The 24,577-nt window shown below is 52.5% G+C and overlaps 1 protein-coding gene across 3 annotated transcripts in view; it reads right to left on the bottom strand.

Annotated features, from left to right (window-relative positions):
- The window catches only part of FCHSD2 (FCH and double SH3 domains 2), a 184,717-nt gene extending 172,791 nt beyond the window's left edge, over window positions 1-11,926 (bottom strand). The window contains exon 1 of one of the 3 annotated variants that reach the window (XM_063951220.1): window positions 11,614-11,926. In XM_063951220.1, the coding sequence (XP_063807290.1) occupies window positions 11,614-11,682 (69 nt within the window). In that variant the 5' untranslated portion in view covers window positions 11,683-11,926. The remainder of the gene's footprint in view (window positions 1-11,613) is intronic. The other 2 variants (XM_063951222.1, XM_063951221.1) reach the window with 2 other exon arrangements.
- Between the last annotated feature and the right edge of the window lie 12,651 nt (window positions 11,927-24,577).

The following is a 24,577-nucleotide window of genomic DNA, read 5'->3' as shown; positions in this document are numbered from 1 at the left end:
AGAGGCACCAACAGGCTAAAGCTTTAGTCTGTCCCAGGATGCATTGGAGCCTCCTCTGTAACCCCGCCTCCAGTCACTGTGAGCTCAGTTTCGAGTTGGTGCATGCAGCAGCAGGTCACCATAACAGGAGGGCTGCACTGGGCAGCCCTGAAAAAGCTTTTTCTGACAGAAAATTTCTTCAAAACTGGGCTGTCAGCGCTGTATGTCATGGTGACACTGCAGCGCTGCAGCTCCATCACCTCCCAAGCGGCGTTGCACACTCCCGCGGCCTGTTCCCAGGTACTTGCGGCGGAGACTCTCCGGCTTTAGGCACACAGTCGCAGACACTCTCCTGGTTCGCGTGGCTGCTACGGGGAGGAGGTAAGAGGGTCCCCCAGGTGGGACCTGCCATTAAATCGCCTTCCGATCGCATGTCTAGGGAGAAGGACGGCGACGCTGGCGTGGAACCTGTCTCCGAGCAGGGATCCCACTGTATCCGTCACGGCATAGGAGTACAGGTCGGGTGTACTAACATCCCTGTTATAAAGGCTCCGTAGTACCAGCGGTGAGGCCCAGCATAGGGGAGTCGGCGCTTGACCTGTAGCCCCTCCCCGGCCGACATCTACTACAGATTTTCCCGCACTAGAGCTTCATCACACTCTCCCTCACTCTCTGACTGAGATGCTGGGCGCCATCTTAGGTATAGCAGCGGCTGGTCTCCGGGACTGCAGGGCAAGGTCTCCCTTGTAAAGCCGCATGTATACAGCGCTGTGACTTTACAAACACTTGAGTATTCTACATGTCTTTACACAGACAGCGTTAGTTAACAAAAAGTGTAGCGATTAAAGAATATATTGTATGAGTATTCTGATATATACCTCCGTCTAGGACCGCTCTGTGTTATGTACAGTATATGTATGTGTGTATATATATATATATATATATATATATATACACACACACACACACACACACACACATGTATATACACACATACTTACACACACACACATATATATATATATATATATATATATATATACGTAAATTAGTTCAGTGCAGTTTTGTTGCAATATACGGTAATAATTATCTGCATTGCTAATGTGACTGTGTGTGCCTGTATCTGCTGTGAGGTTTCACTTACAGTGTTTCCCGGAGATCTAAGGAACTAGGTGCGTCAGGGTCGTTTATATAGTGCGTCACAGTATTTACCTATTACGTGTATTCTACTGTGTACTCAGTCACATAATACCAGATTTATACTATCGGATTTATTCGCAGGTATTATACTGTCTGGTTTCATCGTACTAAACCGCTCTGTGTTGCATTTGCATACAATGTTTAACAGAAAGTGCAGTAAATCTATGGACGCTCCCGCATCATGCAGAGCATACGCCAAGGATTTACCAGAGGGGGAAGCTATGTATGATGGTCTGTGTACTATGTGCCATACACCTCCTAGTCAGTCCGCGGCTCCTATAACCAATCAAGAGCCACCCTGGACCGCGTTCTCAAACCTGCTGGGTACTCTAGTGGAACGCCTAATGCCCCCTATGGGACCACCTGTACGATTATAGCCTCAAATAGTCGCTATGGCCAATCCACCTTGGGCGGACAACCTGTCAAACCAGTTGCAGCAGTTGACTTATTCCTTGGTCAGACAAAAATCTACCCCAGGTCAATCCTGTGTCTGTGGGTCATCAAAGCGACCTGCTTCCTCCTCACAATCCACAAATCTCTCAGATGTTTCATCTGAAGAGGAGGGGGAGCATACTGTCCTGTCAGACACTGAATCAGGCGTTTCTGAGGAGGATTCTGCATTGCAAGTTGATGTCCCTGCTCTAGTGGAAAATAACTGATGACGAGGATTCCACTACTGTCACCAAGAAAACTGGCATGTTTAAACGGTAGAAGGCGGCTAAAAATCTATTATCCCATTCTGACCATTTGGTGGACATCAGGCAGGAACCCTGGTCTAATCCAGGGAATAACTTCCCTCTCTCCAAACGGGCCTTAGCTCGCTACCCTCTCCCTGCAGAGTTATGTAACAAGTGGGAAGATTCACCACCGGTGGATTCTCATGTCACCCACCTAGTGGTGTCATCCACTCTGCCTGTCACCACTGTCACTTCACTGAAAGAACCGACATAAGCGTGTGGAGGGATGCCTGAAATCTATTTACTCCCTGACAGGTGCTGTGTACATAGACCCACTATTGCTGCCTCCTGGGCTGCTAAAGGTATTGAAGCATGGGTTCAGGCAATAGAGGATGAGCTGCCCGAGGATATATCTGACAACGCCAGACAATACCTGTCTCACATCACCACCGCCTCTTATATTCAAGAGGCGTCCTCTGAGGTGGGTGTTTTGGTGGCCAAGGCGTCGACTATGTCTGTTCTGGCTTGCCGCATTCTGTGGTTGAGGTCATGGAAGGTGGACCTAGACTCCAAAAGACCTTGGAGGTACTCCCTTTTAAGGGAGACATCTTGTTTAGTGAAGACCTAAATAAACCTAAATAAACTTGTGTCAGAACTGGTGGCTGCTAAGACTGCCTTTCTCCCAAATACTAATCCTTCTGCAGAGATGGCAAAAGGAAACACTTTTCGTTCCTTTCGACCTCAAGGGAAAGCAAAAGGTCAGGCATACCCGAGACAATCTTGTGCTTCCTAAACCACTAAGCCCAAGGCAAAAAAATCCTTGGATGGCCCGTCAGCCTGCTTCTAAACAAGACAAGCTTGCCACATGACGCGACGGGCCTTCCCCTGGGGGACCCCATGGTGGGAGGCCAACTTCTACCGTTCACCCAGGTCTGGTTAAAGACCACTTCAGATGCATGGGTGCGAGAAGTTGCTCTCACGGGTATGCAGTCTCTTTCAAGAGACGTCCCCCTCGCCAGCTTTGCACCACAGTCATCCCTTCGGATCCACTAAAGGCGCAAACTCTGCAGCAGGCTGTGAGTTCCCTCCTGGATACAGGAGAGGTAGTGCCGATGCCTTTGTCCCAAAGGGGCAGTGGTTACTACTCAACCCTGTTTTTAGTCCCGAAACCCATTGGGTCATTTCGGCCTATACTTAACCTCAAATCACTAAACAAGTTTGTGAGAGTGTGCAAGTTCCATATGGAGACTCTGCGCTCAATTGTGCTGGAGATGGAACCCGAAGACTATATGGTATCCCTGGATATTCAGGATGCATACCTGCACATACCTATTGCTAAATCACATCAGCAGTATCTGTGGTTTGCTACACTATCAGTTCCAGACTCTGCCATTTGGACTGGTTACGGCTCCTCGGATCTTCACCAAGGTCATGGCCGTAATGACGGCACATCTCCGTCACCAGGGAGTCAGGATCCTGCCGTATCTGGATGACTTGCTGATCCTGGCAAACTCCCACGATGTCCTCCTCAGTCATCTACAACTGACGGTAAGCTCGTACAATCCCACGGTTGGCTCATCAATTGGAAGAAATCCTCGCTGGTCTCAGCTCAGAGCATGGTGCACCAGGGGTACTCCTGGACACACACAGTCAACATCTGTTCCTGTCTTCGGAGAAAGTCCTGAAGCTTCAGGACAGGATAAGATGCTTCCGCTGTCACCCCAGAGTGTCGATACACTCGGCGATGTAAGTACTTGGGCCTGATGGTGTCGGCTTTCGACATGGTAGAGTACACTCAATTTCATGCCCACCCTCTGCAGAGGTTAATCCTTTCCAAGTGGGATGGCCTGCCTCATCGGATCAGATCTCACATGATTACCTTGGCTACGGAGGTTCGTCATTCGCTGACCTGGTGGCTACAGGACCAGCAATTGAGCAGGGGCCGTCCCTTCTGGATCCCCAACTGGGTCCTGCTGATGACGGATTCCAGTCTGCAGGGATGGGGTGCGGTGTTGGTGCAACACTCTTTACAGGGTTGTTGGACCAAGGAGGAGTCCCTCCTCCCGATAAACATTCTGAAACTGTGGGCGGTGTTCAATGCGTTAACTCTCACCCTGCCTCTGGTACAGAACAGGCCTGTTCAAGTACAGTCAGACAACGTCACCACGGTGGCATACATCAACCATCAAGGTGGCACTCGAGGCCGCATGGCAATGTTGGAAGTGTCAAAAATCCTTCAATGGGCAGAATGCCGTCTGCCAGCAATATCGGCAGTGTTTATTCCGCTTGTTCTCAACTGGGAAGCGGACTTCCTCAGTTGTCAGGACGCACACGCCGGAGAGTGGAGTCTTCATCCAGAAGTCTTTCAACTCCTAGTGGACACATGGGGCCTACCAGATGTATACCTGATGGCGTCTTGACACAATCACAAAGTTCCGGGCTTCGGATCAAGGACCAGGAATCCTCAAGCAGCGTTCGTGGACGCACTAGCTAGTCCATGGAACTTTCAGCTGCCTTACGTGTTCCCTCCAGTGTCACGCCTGCACAGGGTTCTGCGGAAGTTCAAGCAAGAAGGAGGAATACTAATTCTAGTCGCTCCGGCGTGACCAACACGGCATTGGTTCTCAGACCTGCAGGGTCTATCGACAGAGTGTCCTCTTCTACTTCCTCAACGACCAGACCTCCTCGTACAAGGCCCTGGTCTCTATCCAGACTTGGCCAGACTGGCTTTGACGGCGTGGCTCTTGAAGCATCACTCCTGAGAGCCAAAGGATTCTCTGAGGCGGCCATTCAAACTATGTTGAAAGCCCGTACGCCGACGTCTGCTCGGATCTATTAAAGGGTCTGGAATTCTTACTTCACATGGTGTGCTGATAAGAACTATGATGCGTACAGATTCAAAACATCCAGAATCCTGGCTTTCCTGCAACAAGGCCTGGACTTAGGCCTTCATCTAGCCTCCCTCAAGGTTCACATATCTGCCTTGTCAGTGTGGTTTCAGAGAAAAATTGCGCCTATACCCGACGTTCATGCATTCACTCACTCAGGGTGTGTTACGGATTCAGCCTCCCTATGTCCCTCTTGTGTCTCTATGGGATCTGTCTGTTGTCCTGAAGGCCCTGCAAGAGTCTCCATTTGAACCTCTTGAGTCAGTGGACCTTAAATGGCTCACAGCCAAGGTCCCGTTTCTGCTGGCCATTGCCTCTGCTAGAAGGGTGTCGGACTTAGGCGCTTTGTCCTGTCGTCCACCCTTTCTAATATTCCATTGTGACCTGGTAGTTATGAGAACTCGCCCAGGTGACTTACCTAAAGTGGTGTCATCTTTTTCACCTTAACCAAGAGATCGTGGTTCCAGCCTTTATCGCTTCTGATTTGTCCCCCAAAGAGCGGTCTTTGGATGTGGTAAGGTCTCTCCGTATATATGTGGAAAGGACTGCCTCTATCAGGAGGTCAGATTCCCTTTTTGTACTGTTTGGTTTCCACAAACGTGGCTGGCCTGCGAATAAGAAAACCCTGGCCAGATGGATTAGAATGGTGATTGCACAAGCTTATGCGCAGGCTGGACTTCCAACTCCTGCTGCTATTAAAGCGCATTCTACTCGGTCTGTTGGACCTCCTTGGGTGGCCTGCCGTGGCGCATCCGCAGAACAATTGTGCAAGGTGGCTACGTGGTCCTCAGCAAACACGTTTATTAGGTTCTATGCCCTTGATACTTTCCACCTCCCAGGATGCTTCCTTTGGACGCCGGGTTCTCATGCCCGCTAAGGCGCATCCCCTCCCTTGAGGAACTGCTTTAGGACGTCCCTGATGTATTTCCTGTGGCACAGTGTACCCCGCTGCAGAAAAGGAGATTTATGGTAGACTTACCATGGTTAACTTTCTTTCTACGAGGTACACTGGGTTCCACAGGGCGCCCACCCTGACTAGCTTCTATGGGTTTGTATGGCATTAGCCGCTGGTCGCTTCTCCTGTCGTGAGAACGTGGTTCTATGTGACTAACATCTACCGTCTCTCTTACCTGCTCCTACATTGGACTGGTTAATGAAACTGAGCTCACAGTGCATGGAGGCGGGGTTACAGAGAAGGCCCCAATGCATCCTGGGACAGCCTAAAGCTTTAGCCTGTTGGTGCGTCTGGATCAAGATCCACTCTACACTCCGATGTATTTCCTGTGGAACCCAGTGTATCTCGTAGAAAGAGAGTTATTCATGGTAAGTTTACCATAACTCTCCTTTTTCTTGCGCCTGCAGCTTCCAACGGGGGACACTCAATTGTTTGTGCCACTGTGATGCACCCAAACCCCCTTAAATTTGCTATTTACAATCGTGGCACTTACAGATCAGAAATGGGACGGCTTGACTCAAACATTACAACATTCAGGGAAGGTAGAGTACGCTGTGCAGCGTCACCCTGACATAAAACTGGAACTTTATCAAGAATTAAAGTGTTTCCTCCCCACGGCTCCATTACAGACCGCTGAAGGTTGTTGGGTCACTAAAATATGAGACTGGTGTATTACTGCGCAGGAAGTCTGCAAGCCTGTCACTCACTCTCTGCCTGCCCTAGCTCCTATGACAGTTCCTGCTGCAGAGGGGTCGGAGAGAGAGAATAATGGCCAAAATATGTCCACAAAACGCGTTGAAGAAAGATCGCCCGTCACCTGTCAGGATGCGGCAAGGTACATTTTGCTTCACTGAGATACCTGACTTTTTAATGGAAATATCTTTTTCCTAGCGTCCAACAATGGGGGCAGGGGGGTGATGATGCGTGTAATCAGTAAATGTAACGTTATTGATCTAGACGGGTGAGAGAGACAGAACACAGGAGGGACCATCACACTCCGGTCATTAGGAAGAGAACGATGCACAACTGGACGCCAAAATCTGCGGCTGTAGTAACCCACAACACAAAGATCCATCCCTTCAGAATCACCCGGAGATACGCAAGACATGCGTAAATTCATATCTGCGCATTTGTATGCTAAAATGTACTATTCGCATCCATGCAAAGAGGTCTGTCTGTCTTCAGAATCAGCCCATAAGTGCAGACAGGCACCAGTCGTCAGAACCACAAGTATTAGTTGCTGGCACCCCCCCAGTCTGCACCACCCCTAACACGCGTTTCTTAGATTCTACAACAAGTAAGCAAACTGCGTTAATCACAGAGATATTTGATTTCACTGCTGTACACAACATCAAAGACATTCCAACACGTTTCTCTGAGGCTGCACATCAGATTATAATCAGAGATACCCTGCTGTACACACACAACGCGTTTCTCCGAGGCTGCACATCACAGCCACATTATAATCAGAGATACCCTGTTGTACACAACATCAGACACACAACGGCGTTTCTCTGAGGCTGCACATCAGTCAGATTATAATCAGAGATACCCTGCTGTACACACGCAACGCGTTTCTTCGAGGCTGCACATAACAGCCAGATTATAATCACAGAAATACCCTGCTGTACACAACATCACAAGACACACAAGGCTTTTCTCTGAGGCTCCACAGGCAGATTATAATCATAGAAATCCTGCCATACACATCAGACCCACAACGCGTTTCTCCGAGGCTGCACATCACAGCACAGACTATAATCACAGAGATACCCTGATGTACACATCACAGACACACAACACGTTTCTGAGGCTGCACATCACAGCCAGATTATAATCAGAGATATCCTGCTGTACACAGCATAGACATACAACGCGTTTCTCTAAGGCTGCACATCACAGCCAGACTATAATCAGAGATATAATGCTGTACACAACAGTATAGACATACAACGCGTTTCTCCAAGGCTGCACATCACAGCCAGACTATAATCAGAGATACAGTATAATGCTGTACACATGACATCCAACAACGCATTTCTCAGAGGCTGCCCATCACAGCCATATTATAATCAGTGATACCCTGCTGTACACTTCACACACACAATGCGTTTCTCTGAGGCTGTACATCACAGCCAGATTATAATCAGAGACACCCTGCTGTACACATCACACACACAACGCGTTTCTCTGAGGCTGTACATCACAGCCAGACTATAATCAGAGACACCCTGCTGCACTTAACAGACAACGCGTTTCTCTGAGGCTGTACATCACAGCCAGATTATAATCAGAGATACCCTGCTGTACTCAACAGACACACAACGCGTTTCTCCGAGGCTGCACATCACAGCCAGATTATAATCAGTGATACCCTGCTGTACTCAACAGACACACCGCGTTTCTCCGAGGCTGCACATCACAGACAGATTATAATCACAGAGATAAACTGCTGTACATCAGACACACAACGCGTTTCTCTGAGGCTGCACATCACAGACAGATTATAATCACAGAGATAAGATGCTGTACTCAACAGACACAGCGCGTTTCTCCGAGGCTGCACATCACCGACAGATTATAATCACGGAAGATCCAGGTAATAATGAGTCGCTGCCCTGAGGTCGCAGTTATGCTAAGCAGAAACATGTAAGAAATGAGTTTACCTATGAATGAACTACCAAGCTCTTACAAACAGGAATATATTTTGTATTCACATTAACATGTACTTATATAGTGACATCATATTCCATTACAGTGTACAATTGGGAATAATCTCTAATGTATAGCGACCAATCAGATTTTAGCTTTCACAGTACAAAGAAATCAAAATATAGGTACCACACGCTGCAATTAGGATCCAACCAGCGATAAATGATAGCATGTAGGATGGAATAAAGTGCGGATAGTTGCATGTTAGTAAGTTAGGGACCATGTGATTACCTAACAAGGTGAGAAGATGTGAGTACACGGATGTGGGGCAGGTGGGATACGCCTGTACTACGCAAAGCTGTACAGACCGGCCTCTCAGAGAGAGCACAAAGGTGTAAATGGAAGACAGACCGTCTCGCTGCCACGGGCAGGACACTCGTGTCACCAGGAAAGTGGCCGGAGAGCGCTGGCTCCAGTGCTACCATTATTATCCTGCAACATCCTGGAAAAAACCCAAGACAATTAAAAGGAGCAGCTCACCGGCTGGCTTATCACCTGCTGACGCTGTGTACCTTCCAGTGCCAGCCATACCTGCGTGACCACACCTGCGCCACCCTATACAGAGGCATGTACGACTCCGATATACAGGAGCTGTGCTGCACACGGACACATGGGGAACTACTGCACACACACACACACACACACGTGTAAGGCACCTGTGGGGACACGCTGGGTGACCAGCACATATAATCACTGAACTGACAGACCAACTGGAATGTGTTGGGGGTCCCACACAAGACAAGTGCATGGTCAGAAGAGCTGACAGTCTAAATATCTCAATAGAAAGCACCCAGCGCTCAGGCAGGATTGTGTGTGTAAACACATGGTACTTAGTATGTGACCAGAGAGAGCACGTAGTGAAGAGCAGACACATGGCTCCATACAGACGGTATACCCGTAATCACCTCATGAGTGCAGACACTGAAATCATCAGACACAACAAAGGTGGCAGAAGCTAATGTGAGGCCTGCAGCAGCACCCAGACCATACCTGCAACACCCACTACTCCATCACACAGGTGCAGCACATATGTGCTATGTAATGCTGAGACCATACCTGCAACACCCACTACTCCATCACACAGGTGCAGCACATATGTGCTATGTAATGCTGAGACCATACTTGCAACACCCACTACTCCATCACACAGGTGCAGCACATATGTGCTATGTAATGCTGAGACCATACCTGCAACACCCACTACTCCATCACACAGGTGCAGCACATATGTGCTATGTAATGCTGAGACCATACCTGCAACACCCACTACTCCATCACACAGGTGCAACACATATGTGCTATGTAATGCTGAGACCATACCTGCAACACCCACTACTCCATCACACAGGTGCAGCACATATGTGCTATTTAATGCTGAGACCATACCTGCAACACCCACTACTCCATCACACAGGTGGAACACATATGTGCGCTATGTAATGCTGAGCCCAGCAACAGCACACCCCACATGCCAGCCACTGTCTGCAGCCGGGTAACAAGCACATGTAACGGTCACTGTACCAGTTACATGCAGGTAGCACACATATGTAACGGTCACTGTACCAGGTACATGCAGGCAGCACACACATGTAACGGTCACTGTACCAGGTACATGCAGGCAGCACACACATGTAACGGTCACTGTACCAGTTACATGCAGGCAGCACACATATGTAACGGTCACTGTACCAGGTACATGCAGGCAGCACACACATGTAACGGTCACTGTACCAGGTACATGCAGGCAGCACACACATGTAACGGTCACTGTACCAGGTACATGCAGGCAGCACACACATGTAACGGTCACTGTACCAGGTACATGCAGGCAGCACACACATGTAACGGTCACTGTACCAGTTATATGCAGGCAGCACACATATGTAACGTCACTGTACCAGGTACATGCAGGCAGCACACACATGTAACGGTCACTGTACCAGGTACATGCAGGCAGCACACACATGTAACGGTCACTGTACCAGGTACATGCAGGCAGCACACACATGTAACGGTCACTGTACCAGGTACATGCATGCAGCACACACATGTAACGGTCACTGTACCAGGTACATGCAGGCAGCACACACATGTAACGGTCACTGTACCAGGTACATGCAGGCAGCACACACATGTAACGGTCACTGTACCAGTTACATGCAGGCAGCACACATATGTAACGGTCACTGTACCAGGTACATGCAGGCAGCACACACATGTAACGGTCACTGTACCAGGTACATGCAGGCAGCACACACATGTAACGGTCACTGTACCAGGTACATGCATGCAGCACACACACATGTAACAGTCATTGTATCAGTTACATACATGCACATAGCACAAACATGTTATGATCATAATACCAGTCACATACATGTAAGGATGATCTCATCAGGCACACACGTGTAATTAAGATCCCTCAGTCACATACATGCAATGCTCCCAGGGCACATACATGCAATGCTCCCGGCACAGGGCACATACATGCAATGCTCCCGGCACAGGGCACATACATGGAATGCTCCCGGCACAGGGCACATACATGGAATGCTCCCGGCACAGGGCACATACATGGAATGATCCCGGCACAGGGCACATACATGCAATGCTCCCAGGGCACATACATGCAATGCTCCCAGGGCACATACATGCAATGCTCCCAGGGCACATACATGCAATGCTCCCAGGGCACATACATGCAATGCTCCCAGGGCACATACATGCAATGCTCCCAGGGCACATACATGCAATGCTCCCGGCACTGGGCACACACATGCAATGCTCACAGGGCACATACATGCAGTGATCCCAGGGCACATACATGCAATGCTCCCGGCACTAGGCACATACATGCAATGTTCACAGGGCACATACATGCAATGCTCCCAGGGCACATACATGCAATGCTCCCAGGGTACAGGGCACATACATGCAATGCTCCCAGCACAGGGCACATACATGCAATGCTCCCAGCACAGGGCACATACATGCAATGCACAGGGCACATACATGCAATGCTCCCAGCACAGGGCACATACATGCAATGCTCCCAGCACAGGGCACATACATGCAATGCACAGGGCACATACATGCAATGCTCCCAGCACAGGGCACATACATGCAATGCTGGTGATCACACACACACACACACACACACACACACACACACACACACACACACACACACACACACACCTACCCCCGTCCCCCCCCTCACCTTCCGCGGAGGGGGCTGCATGGTGCCGGAGCAGGGCCGCGATACCACCATATATCCCCGGGGTGTCCCCTCCTTCCCCGGCCAGCTCCGGCGCCGGACACGGAGAGCTCGCTGCTGGCTGTGTGTCAGGACGGGGGTCCGGGGGGCTCCATGTACGTACAGCCGGGGGGAGACTGCGGGAGACGGCGGGGCTCAGACACAGCGGCCGGGGGGAGGTGACCGGAGGCGGCCTGTAACAGGAGCCCGGGGAGGAGGAGGGAGGCCGGGGGGAGGACACTGCGGTACTGGCGGCTGCGGGGCGCCACCTCCTGGCCGTATGGCATTACTGCATGCTGATAGCGGATCCGGAGCACCACCTCCTGGCCAAAATGCGTTACTGCATGCTGACAGCGCCCCCTGCTGCCCACACAGGGTTACTGCATGCAGGACAATCTTATTGTACAGGCACACTGGGCAGCTGGCCAAGGGCCCATAATTCTTGTCACCTTCAAGCAGGGACCGGTGGTGATCACACAATCAGATCTGCAAGGTAGGATTCTCTACCTGTCTCCCAACCAGACAGTGAATGGCTTTCAGCTAGATAATTGGTGGACGGCTAGGACTATCCACTCCCCCTGCTGCCCGCACAGCGTTACTGCAGGCTAACAGCGACTATGGCGCGCCTCCTGCCCCCTATAAAGCGTTACTGCAGGCTGACAGAGACTGTGGAGTGCCCCCTGTTGCTCGCACATGGTTACTCCACATTGACAGTGGCTCTGGAGCCCTCCCTGCTGCCCATACAATGTTATTGCATGCTGACAGCCTCTCCGTGATGCCCCCTGCTGCCCATACAGCATTACTACATCCTTACTGTGACTCCGTAGCGCTCCCCTTGCTGCACCCACAGCATTACTGCATGCTGACAGCGGCTCAGGAGTGCCCCCTGCTGCACACACAGCATTACTGCATGCTGACAGCGGCTCAGGAGTGCCACCTGCTGCACACACAGCATTACTGCATGCTGACAGCGGCTCAGGAGTGCCCCCTGCTGCACACACAGCATTACTGCATGCTGACAGCGCCTCCGGAGCACCCCCTGCTGCACACACAGCATTACTGCATGCTGACAGCGGCTCGGGAGTGCCCCCTGCTGCACACACAGCATTACTGCATGCTGACAGCGGCTTAGGAGTGCCACCTGCTGCACACACAGCATTACTGCATGCTGACAGCGCCTCCGGAGCACCCCCTGCTGCACCCACAGCATTACTGCATGCTGACAGCGGCTTAGGAGTGCCACCTGCTGCACACACAGCATTACTGCATGCTGACAGCGGCTCAGGAGTGCCCCCTGCTGCACCCACAGCATTACTGCATGCTGACAGTGGCTCAGGAGTGCCCCCTGCTGCACCCACAGCATTACTGCATGCTGACAGCGCCTCCGGAGCACCCCCTGCTGCACCCACATCATTACTGCATGCTGACAGTGGCTCAGGAGTGCCACCTGCTGCATACACAGCATTACTGCATGCTGACAGCGGCTCGGGAGTGCCCCCTGCTGCACACACGGTATTACTGCATGCTGACAGCGGCTCGGGAGTGCCCCCTGCTGCACACACGGTATTACTGCATGCTGACAGCGGCTTAGGAGTTCCACCTGCTGCACACACAGCATTACTGCATGCTGACAGCGGCTCAGGAGTGCCACCTGCTGCACACACAGCATTACTGCATGCTGACAGCGCCTCCGGAGCACCCCCTGCTGCACCCACAGCATTACTGCATGCTGACAGCGGCTCAGGAGTGCCACCTGCTGCATACACTGTATTACTGCATGCTGACAGCGGCTCAGGAGTGCCCCCTGCTGCACCCACAGCATTACTGCATGCTGACAGCGGCTCAGGAGTGCCCCCTGCTGCACACACAGCATACTGCATGCTGACAGCGGATCAGGAGTGCCCCTGATGCACACACAGCATACTGCATGCTGACAGCGGCTCAGGAGCACCCCCCTGCTGCACACACGGTATTACTGCATGCTGACAGCGGCTCGGGAGTGCCCCCTGGTGCACACACGGTATTACTGCATGCTGACAGCGGCTCAGGAGCACCCCCTGTTACGCACATAGCGTACTGCTTGCTGACAGTGGCTCAGGAGCACCCCCTGTTGCACACACAGCATTACTGCATGCTGGCAGCGGCTCAGGAGTGCCCCCTGCTGCACACACAGCATACTGCATGCTGACAGCGGCTCAGGAGTGCCCCCTGCTGCACACACGGTATTACTGTATGCTGACAGCGCCTCCGGAGCACCCCCTGCTGCACACACAGCATACTGCATGCTGACAGCGGCTCAGGAGTGCCCCCTGCTGCACACACAGCGTACTGCATGCTGACAGCGGCTCAGGAGTGCCCCCTGCTGCACACACAGCATACTGCATGCTGCCGGCGGCTCAGGAGTGCCCCCTGCTGCACACACAGCATACTGCATGCTGACAGCGCCTCCGGAGCAACCCCTGCTGCACACACAGCATACTGCATGCTGACAGCGGCTCAGGAGTGCCCCCTGCCACACACACAGCATTACTGCATGCTGACAGCGCCTCAGGAGCAACGCCTGCTGTACACACAGTATTACTGCATGCTGACAGCGGCTCAGGAGTGCCTCCTGCTGCACACACAGCATACTGCATGCTGCCGGCGGCTCAGGAGTGCCCCCTGCTGCACACACAGCATACTGCATGCTGACAGCGGCTCAGGAGTGCCACCTGCTGCACACACAGCATTACTGCATGCTGACAGCGCCTCCGGAGCAACCCCTGCTGCACACACAGCATACTGCATGCTGACAGCGGCTCAGGAGTGCCCCCTGCTGCACACACAGCATTACTGCATGCTGACAGCGGCTCAGGTGTGCCCCCTGCTGCACACACGGTATTACTGTATGCTGACAGCGCCTCCGGAGCACCCCAAGCTGCACACACAGCATACTGCATGCTGACAGCGGCTCAGGAGTGCCCCCTGCTGCACACACAGCGTACTGCATGCTGACAGCGGCTCAGGAGTGCCCCCTGCTGCACACACAGCATACTGCATGCTGCCGGCGGCTCAGGAGTGCCACCTGCTGCACACACAGCATTACTGCATGCTGACAGCGGCTCAGGAGTGCCCCCTGCTGCACACACAGCATTACTGCATGCTGACAGCGGCTCAGGAGTGCCCCCTGCTGCACACACAGCATACTGCATGCTGACAGCGCCTCCGGAGCACCCCCTGCTGCACCCACAGCATTACTGCATGCTGACAGTGGCTCAGAATAGCCACCTGCTGCATACACAGCATCACTGCATGCTGACAGCGGCTCGGGAGTGCCCCCTGCTGCACACACGGTATTACTGCATGCTGACAGCGGCTCGGGAGTGCCCCCTGCTGCACACACGGTATTACTGCATGCTGACAGCGGCTTAGGAGTTCCACCTGCTGCACACACAGCATTACTGCATGCTGACAGCGGCTTAGGAGTGCCACCTGCTGCACACACAGCATTACTGCATGCTGACAGCAGCTCAGGAGTGCCACCTGCTGCACACACAGCGTACTGCATGCTGACAGCGCCTCGGGAGCACCTCCTGCTGCACCCACAGCATTACTGCATGCTGACAGTGGCGCAGGAGTGCCACCTGCTGCATACACAGCATTACTGCATGCTGACAGCGGCTCGGGAGTGCCCCCTGCTGCACACACGGAATTACTGCATGCTGACAGCGGCTCGGGAGTGCCCCCTGCTGCACACACGGTATTACTGCATGCTGACAGCGGCTTAGGAGTTCCACCTGCTGCACACACAGCATTACTGCATGCTGACAGCGGCTCAGGAGTGCCACCTGCTGCACACACAGCATTACTGCATGCTGACAGCAGCTCAGGAGTGCCACCTGCTGCACACACAGCATACTGCATGCTGACAGCGCCTCCGGAGCACCCCCTGCTGCACCCACAGCATTACTGCATGCTGACAGTGGCTCAGGAGTGCCACCTGCTGCACACACAGCATACTGCATGCTGACAGCGGCTCAGGAGTGCCCCTGCTGCACACACAGTATACTGCATGCTGACAGCGGCCCAGGAGCGCCCCCCTGCTGCACACACGGTATTACTGCATGCTGACAGCGGCTCGGGAGTGCCCCCTGGTGCACACACGGTATTACTGCATGCTGACAGCGGCTCAGGAGCACCCCCTGTTACGCACATAGCGTACTGCTTGCTGACAGTGGCTCAGGAGCACCCCCTGTTGCACACACAGCATTACTGCATGCTGGCAGCGGCTCAGGAGTGCCCCCTGCTGCACACACAGCATTACTGCATGCTGACAGCGGCTCAGGAGTGCCCCCTGCTGCACACACGATATTACTGTATGCTGACAGCGCCTCCGGAGCACCCCCTGCTGCACACACAGCATACTGCATGCTGACAGCGGCTCAGGAGTGCCCCCTGCTGCACACACAGCGTACTGCATGCTGACAGCGGCTCAGGAGTGCCCCCTGCTGCACTCACAGCATACTGCATGCTGCCGGCGGCTCAGGAGTGCCCCCTGCTGCACACACAGCATACTGCATGCTGACAGCGCCTCCGGAGCAACCCCTGCTGCACACACAGCATACTGCATGCTGACAGCGGCTCAGGAGTGCCCCCTGCTGCACACACAGCATTACTGCATGCTGACAGCACCTCAGGAGCAACGCCTGCTGTACACACAGTATTACTGCATGCTGACAGCGGCTCAGGAGTGCCCCCTGCTGCACAAACGGTATTACTGCATGCTGACAGTGGCTCAGGAGTGCCCCTGCTGCACACACGGTATTACTGTATGCTGACAGCGCCTCCGGAGCACCATCTGCTGCACACACAGCGTACTGCATGCTGCCGGCGGCTCAGGAGTGCCCCCTGCTGCACACACAGCATACTGCATGCTGACAGCGGCTCAGGAGTGCCACCTGCTGCACACACAGCATTACTGCATGCTGACAGCGCCTCAGGAGCAACGCCTGCTGTACACACAGTATTACTGCATGCTGACAGCGGCTCAGGAGTGCCCCCTGCTGCACACACGGTATTACTGTATGCTGACAGCGGCTCAGGAGTGCCCCTGCTGCACACACGGTATTACTGTATGCTGACAGCGGCTCAGGAGTGCCCCTGCTGCACAAACGGTATTACTGCATGCTGACAGTGGCTCAGGAGTGCCCCTGCTGCACACACGGTATTACTGTATGCTGACAGCGCCTCCGGAGCACCCCCTGCTGCACACACAGCGTACTGCATGCTGACAGCGGCTCAGGAGTGCCCCCTGCTGCACACACAGCATACTGCATGCTGACAGCGGCTCAGGAGTGCCCCCTGCTGCACACACAGCATTACTGCATGCTGACAGCGGCTCAGGAGTGCCCCCTGCTGCACACACAGTATTACTGCATGCTGACAGCGGTTCAGGAGTGCCCCTGCTGCACACACAGCATACTGCATGCTGACAGCGGCTCAGGAGTGCCACCTGCTGCACACACAGTATTACTGCATGCTGACAGCGGCTCGGGAGTGCCCCCTGCTGCACACACGGTATTACTGCATGCTGACAGCGGCTCAGGAGTGCCCCCTGCTGCACACACGGTATTACTGCATGCTGACAGCGGCTCAGGAGTGCCCCCTGCTGCACACACGGTATTACTGCATGCTGACAGCGGCTCAGGAGTGCCCCCTGCCACACACACACAGCATTACTGCATGCTGACAGCGCCTCAGGAGTGCCACCTGCTGCACACACAGTATTACTGCATGCTGACAGCGGCTCGGGAGTGCCCCCTGCTGCACACACGGTATTACTGCATGCTGACAGCGGCTCAGGAGTGCCCCCTGCTGCACACACGGTATTACTGCATGCTGACAGCGGCTCAGGAGTGCCCCCTGCTGCACACACGGTATTACTGCATGCTGACAGCGGCTCAGGAGTGCCACCTGCTGCACACACAGCATTACTGCATGCTGACAGCGGCTCAGGAGTGCCCCCTGCTGCACACACAGCATACTGCATGCTGCCGGCGGCTCAGGAGTGCCCCCTGCTGCACACACAGCATACTGCATGCTAGCAGCGGCTCAGGAGTGCCACCTGCTGCACACACAGCATACTGCATGCTGACAGCGCCTCAGGAGCAACGCCTGCTGTACACACAGTATTACTGCATGCTGACAGCGGCTCAGGAGCACCCCCTGCTGCACACACAGCATTACTGCATGCTGACAGCGGCTCAGGAGTGCCACCTGCTGCACACACAGCATTACTGCATGCTGACAGCGGCTCAGGAGTGCCCCCTGCTGCACACACAGCATACTGCATGCTGCCGGCGGCTCAGGAGTTCCCCCTGCTGCACACACAGCATACTGCATGCTAACAGCGGCTCAGGAGTGCCACCTGCTGCACACACAGCATACTGCATGCTGACAGCGCCTCAGGAGCAACGCCTGCTGTACACACAGTATTACTGCATGCTGACAGCGGCTCAGGAGTGCCCCTGCTGCACAAACGGTATTACTGCATGCTGACAGCGGCTCAGGAGTGCCCCCTGCTGCACACACAGCATTACTGCATGCTGACAGCGCCTCAGGAGCAACCCCTGCTGCACACACAGCATACTGCATGCTGACAGCGGCTCAGGAGTGCCCCCTGCTGCACACACAGCATTACTGCATGCTGACAGCGCCTCAGGAGCAACCCCTGCTGCACACACAGTATTACTGCATGCTGACAGCGGCTCAGGAGTGCCCCCTGCTGCACACACAGCATTACTGCATGCTGACAGAGGCTCAGGAGTGCCCCTGCTGCACACATAGCATACTGCATGCTGACAGCGGATCAGGAGTGCCACCTGCTGCACACACAGTATTACTGCATGCTGACAGCGGCTCCGGAGCACCCCCTGCTGCACACACAGTATTACTGCATGCTGACAGCGGCTCAGGAGTGCCCCCTGCTGCACACACAGCATTACTGCATGCTGACAGCGCCTCAGGAGCAACCCCTGCTGCACACACAGCATACTGCATGCTGACAGCGGCTCAGGAGTGCCCCCTGCTGCACACACAGCATTACTGCATGCTGACAGCGGCTCAGGAGTGCCCCTGCGGCACACATAGCATACTGCATGCTGACAGCGGATCAGGAGTGCCCCCTGCTGCACACACAGCATTACTGCATGCTGACAGCGGCTCAGGAGTGCCCCTGCTGCACACATAGCATACTGCATGCTGACAGCGGATCAGGAGTGCCACCTGCTGCACACACAGTATTACTGCATGCTGACAGCGGCTCGGGAGTGCCCCCTGCTGCACACACGGTATTACTGCATGCTGACAGCGGCTCAGGAGTGCCCCCTGCTGCACACACGGTATTACTGCATGCTGACAGCGGCTCAGGAGTGCCCCCTGCTGCACACACGGTATTACTGCATGCTGACAGCGGCTCGGGAGTGCCCCCTGCATGTTGACAGCAGATTTGGAGTGCCCCCTGCAGCTGTGGACAGAGCCACTTCCCACTTGAAGACGCACGAACCATCGCATTGGCCCTACAGAAACTCTGTCAGCTTAAGGCAGTAAATATGGCTTCCGCAGCATCATGCAATTGCCGCCACTTTACGTCTGACTCAGAATCAATCGCTGTGACATCTAGCCCTGTAACCTGATGCACGACTGCATTACAAGGTATTACTGAAAGGAGACATCCTTCATTTGTGTAGGTCTGTTTCCCCATTCATTCATTCATTCATTCATTCATTCATTCATTCATTCATTCATTCATTCATTCAGATCAATGCAAAAATGCACAAGTAAAGATGTGATTTATCTATTGCATGTTCTGTGTATTCTATTCAAAACACAAAGGTGTGATCAGACCATAATATTATATAAGGTGTTTAAAGTGTGAAGACAAATGAACTCATTCAGCATCAGTTGGAGTTTTGCTAACAGTCGCATTCTGAGGGCCGCCCAGCGCAGGTCACGGCTTCACAGCAATGGAACAGCTACAGATACCTGGCATGAAGTGACAACTGTGTACAGCGCCTGATTTAGAGTTGGTCAGAAATGAAGCTGCGAATGTAGTAATAAACCATAGAGACTTGTGTGCACACATAGGGGGGTCATTCCCAGTTGATCGTAGCTGTGCAAAATTTTGCACAGCTACGATCAACTTTCCTGACATGCGGGGGACGCCCAGCACAGGGCTAGTCCGCCCCGCATGTCAGTCCGGCCCCCCCTCGCAGAAGTGCAAAGGCATCGCACAGTGCCGATGCCTTTGCACTTCAGGAGTAGCTCCCGGCCAGCGCAGCTTTAGCGAGCTGGCTGGGAGCTACTCCTCACTCCCTGGCCCGCAGCGGCTGCGTGTGACGTCACGAAGCTGCTGCGGCATGCCCCCCGTTCGGTCCGGCCATGCCTGCGTTGGCCGGACCGCGCCTACGAAACGGCGGCTAAACGCCGCCGTTTCGCCCCCTCCCGCCCATCGATCGCCTCTGCCTGTCAATCAGGCAGAGGCGATCGCTGTCCTGCCACGGCCGTCGGCCGTCCCGCATGCGCAGCAGGGACCCGTTCGCTCTGCTGTGTGAAATCGCAGCGAGCGAACGGGTCGGAATGACCCCCAAGTTACGCAGCGCTGTACAGAAAATATAGAATCATTCACTTGTTGTGTATTACAGCAGTTGCTGGCCATCTTTATCTGATATACCTTCCCGTATAAATGGTCATGTCACACCTCGGGGTCTGAGTCCCCGTTACCAGGGCCTGTTGTGTTCCAAATCTTCATAAATGAGATTTTCCAGGACTTGCTATATGTTACTGTAGTAGTATATCTAGATGACACCCTCATCGTTTCCAGAGACCTTAAAACTCCTAACCAGCATGTCAAGGAAGTCTTGTTGCCGATTAGAAGAAGAATCCATTCCAGTTGATTATATAATCTCTGGCTCTAGTCTGAGAATGGATCTGGAAAAAACCTGAAGATAAGCAGCTGGCCCAAGACCACCACTGTGAAAGCAGTCCAGGGGTTCCTAACTACTGCCACAAGTTTATACAGGGATATTCCACATGGGCTCTCCAATCACAGCCCTTAACAGGAAAGGTGCCAATCCAGCTAAGTGGTCTGAAGAAGCCCAAGCTACTTTCTAACAACTCAAGCAAGCGCTCATCTCGGCGCCTGTTCTAAACCAGACAGACGTTGACCTTTCTTTTTCCTGAAGACGGATGTCTCATCTGTGGAGAGGGGTCAGTTCACTCCCCGAGATCACCCAATGGTCATCTTCATCCTTGTAGGTTCTTCTCTCTGAAGTTCGAACCTGCTGAGAGAAGTTACTCTATTGGCGATAAGGAACTGCTCACTGTGAAGAATGGAGCCAGTTGTTGGAAGGGGCATGCTATGTGGTGGTCACTATCTACATGGAACACAAAAATTTGTTTATCTCAAGTCAGCCCAATGCATGAAACCTGCATCTGGCTTGATGCTTCCTTTTCTTTTGCGATTTGACATCTAAGTGTCTTTCGGCCTGTGTTCCAGGTACTGATGCCCTTTCATGGTCCATGATAGAGGACGAGAGTCCCTCAGCTGCTAAGAGACATCCAATCCTCACTATGTGGCAGCAGTCACTCAAGTTTCCACTCATCCTAAAGGAAAGACCATCATGCTTTCAAGATTCCGCAAAAAAAAAATTGCTTCAGTGAGCTCACTGCTTCTGATTCAATGGGCTCGCTGGTGTCCGTAAGACTCAGGAGATGATACTTCGGACTACTGGGGACCACACTCCAACATGATGTGCAGCAGTTTGTAGCAGGCTGCTGAAAGCTTGCTCAGCATAAGATTCCCAGACAATCTCCCGCAGGACAACTTTTCCCTCTGGTAGTTCCTTGGAGTCACATATCGATGGATTTTACAGCCGATCTCTCTCTCTCCAATAACTTGTTGGATAGGGACGAGGCCAGGATCTCTTTCAGAGAACAAAGATTACCTGTCCTCTTTGTTGTATCTGCGGTGGCCGATTTGCGCAGCCCAATGGGTCATGTAGTTGGCCGATGATGTCGCAGATGATCTGGACCTGAATCAGCAAAACCCCAGTGACATGACAGAACACAATCACGCAGATACAGATGCATGATATCACAAAAGGGGAAAAATTGGCATTTGCGCCGTGAATTCACATTTTAGCTGCCTGATATATCTTTCAGATAAGATCCTGACATCACATAGGTTCCTGTGAGAGCTGAGTCAACACTGCCCTCTTGTGGTAAGCCCTGCAAAGCATCAGAGTTTGGGTCTGCATCCTGACGGTTTACTAAGCTGTATACCACAAATATAAAGTGTAGGAACCAAGTGCTACAGCCAGCACTAGGCTTTACTGACAAGGTCTGGAACCACCATAGCTGGAGGATTCACAGTGCAGGATCCCCCCGCCGTAGTGCAAAACCAGCAGTATTCTGGTTGCATTCGGTAAGGGTATTGGGCCTGCATATACAATGCAGACCCTTTCTCGGAGCCATGTGATGATAGACTTGGGCTCATCCCAGCTGGTTGAATGCCGGGGGCCAGATTTGGGGGCCCATTTATCAATAATCGCATATTCATTGTGCCCTGGGTGCGATATTAGTGTCCAGGATCGCATTGCAATATGTGATTTTACCGGCGCAATGTAACACCGTACACCCGCAGGGACACGGGGTCCAGATGGCGTTAGCTGTGGTGAAATTTGATAAATCCGGCAGCGTCGCATCCCCATAGAAACCTACGGGGGATGTGACTGCCGGTGAGAATGGAGGTATTGGAGATATCTGCTGCGGTCCCTCCTACTTACATTCTGGGGAAACTTAATATTTGGAGCTATCCCCGAAAACATGTTTTGGGGGAAACAACTGCAAATATTTTTTAAGAAATGTGCCCCTTAGCCAACCACATAGATGCATTTCTACGACCAGACCAGAAAGATCCAGCACTCTGCTCTCAGGACAAAACGCTCCTTTGGAACGTTTGAGGGGGCCAGATGCAATCATCCAACTGAACCTATGAGCGCCTCACATGTTATATCTCCCACTCCAGTGACGGAACTTGACAGCAGTGGTCCCAGGTACAAAAATATAATTTGGGCCCCCTCCTCCACCAAAAGCCAAGTTCACAATATGCCAGGGTAACAGGAAGAGGCAGAGGGTGACATCGCAAGGTGTGGTGGGTGGTGGAAGGGCAGAGGGTGACAATGGAAGGCAAGGGGAGGCAGAGGTTGACAGCTGGAGATGTAACTAGACAGTTTTGGTGCTCTGTGCCAGAAAGACAATTGGTGCCCCCCCCCCCCCCCATTGCTAAAATCTGGACAGCGCGCGCATAAAATATAGGGACATTATTCAAATTACTCTACACAATAGTGCCACTTATACACATTACACCAGGTAGAGCTCCTTATACACATTACTCCAGAAAGATCCCCCTTTTTACACATTACGCGAGGCAGAGTCCCCTTTTTACACATTACGCTAGGCTGAGTCCACTTTTTACACATTACGCCAGGCAGAGTCCCCCTTTTGCACATTACGCCAGAGTCCCCTTTTTACACATTATGCCAGAGTCCACTTTTTACACATTACGCCAGGCAGAGTACCCCTTTTGCACGTTACGCCAGACAGAGCCCGCTTTTTACACATTACACCAGGCAGAGTCCCCCTTTTGCACAATACGCCAGAGTCCCCTTTTTACACATTACGCCAGAGTCCCCTTTTTACACATTACGCCAGACAGAGCCCCCTTTTTACACATTATGCTAGGCTGAGTCCACTTTTTACACATTACGCCAGGCAGAGTCCCCCTTTTGCACATTACGCCAGACAGAGCCCCCTTATTACACATTACGCTAGGCTGAGTCCACTTTTTACTCATTATGCCAGGAAGAGTCCCCCTTTTGCACATTACACCAGGCAGAGCCCCATTTTTACACATTAAGCCAGGCAGAGTGCACTTTTTACACATTATGCCAGGCAGAGTGCCCTTTTTACACATTACGCCAGGCAGAGTCCCCCTTTTGCACATTACGCCAGACAGAGACCCCTTTTTACACATTACGCTAGACTGTGTCCACTTTTTACTCATTGTGCCAGGCAGAGTGCCCTTTTTACGGATTACGCCAGGCAGAGTGCCCTTTTTACACATTATGCCAGAGTCCCCCTTCTGCACATTACGCCAGACAGAGCCCCCTTTTTACCCATTACATCAGGCAGAGTATCCTTTTTACACATAACATCAGGCAGAGTCTCCTTTTCAAACATTACAGCAGGCTTAGTCCCCTTTTTACACATTACGCCAGGCAGAGCCCCCTTTTTACACATTACACCAGACAGAGTCCCCCTTTTACACATTGCGGCAGCAGAGTCCCCCTTTTTACACATTACGGCAGCAGAGTCCCCCTTTTTACACGTTACAGTAGCAGAACCCCCTTTTTACACATTACGGTAGGCAGAGTCCCCCTTTTAACACATTACAGCAGAAGAGTCCCCCTTTTTACACATTACGGCAGAAGAGTCCCTCTTTTTACACATTACAGCAGCAGAATCCCCCTTTTTACACATTACGGCATTCAGAGTCCCTTTTTACACATTAAGGCAGCAGAGTCCCCATTTTTACAGTAGCACCTGCTACAACGATAGTAGTTCCGCCTCTGTCCCAATCAGATATCAGTTTACAACTGTGGTCTGTGTGGAATTTGCAGCCAGGTAGATTGAAATGCTTTGAAATCTGGGGGCATCCAATGTTGCTGGTACCCCGTCTTCCTTGGGGGAGGGGGTTTGACTATTAAATTCACATTTAAAATAAAATGCAATTTACAACCCAGTTGCTTTGCAAAAGCGGCAGGAGATACAGGCGGAGGCTGGAAGTAACTCCAGTGGTAAATAGGAGGCC

Source organism: Pseudophryne corroboree, chromosome 2 (assembly GCF_028390025.1).
Source record: "Pseudophryne corroboree isolate aPseCor3 chromosome 2, aPseCor3.hap2, whole genome shotgun sequence".
NCBI lineage: Eukaryota > Metazoa > Chordata > Amphibia > Anura > Myobatrachidae > Pseudophryne > Pseudophryne corroboree.
Note: the sequence above shows the minus strand (reverse complement) of the source record. Positions and strands in the feature narration are given on the sequence as shown.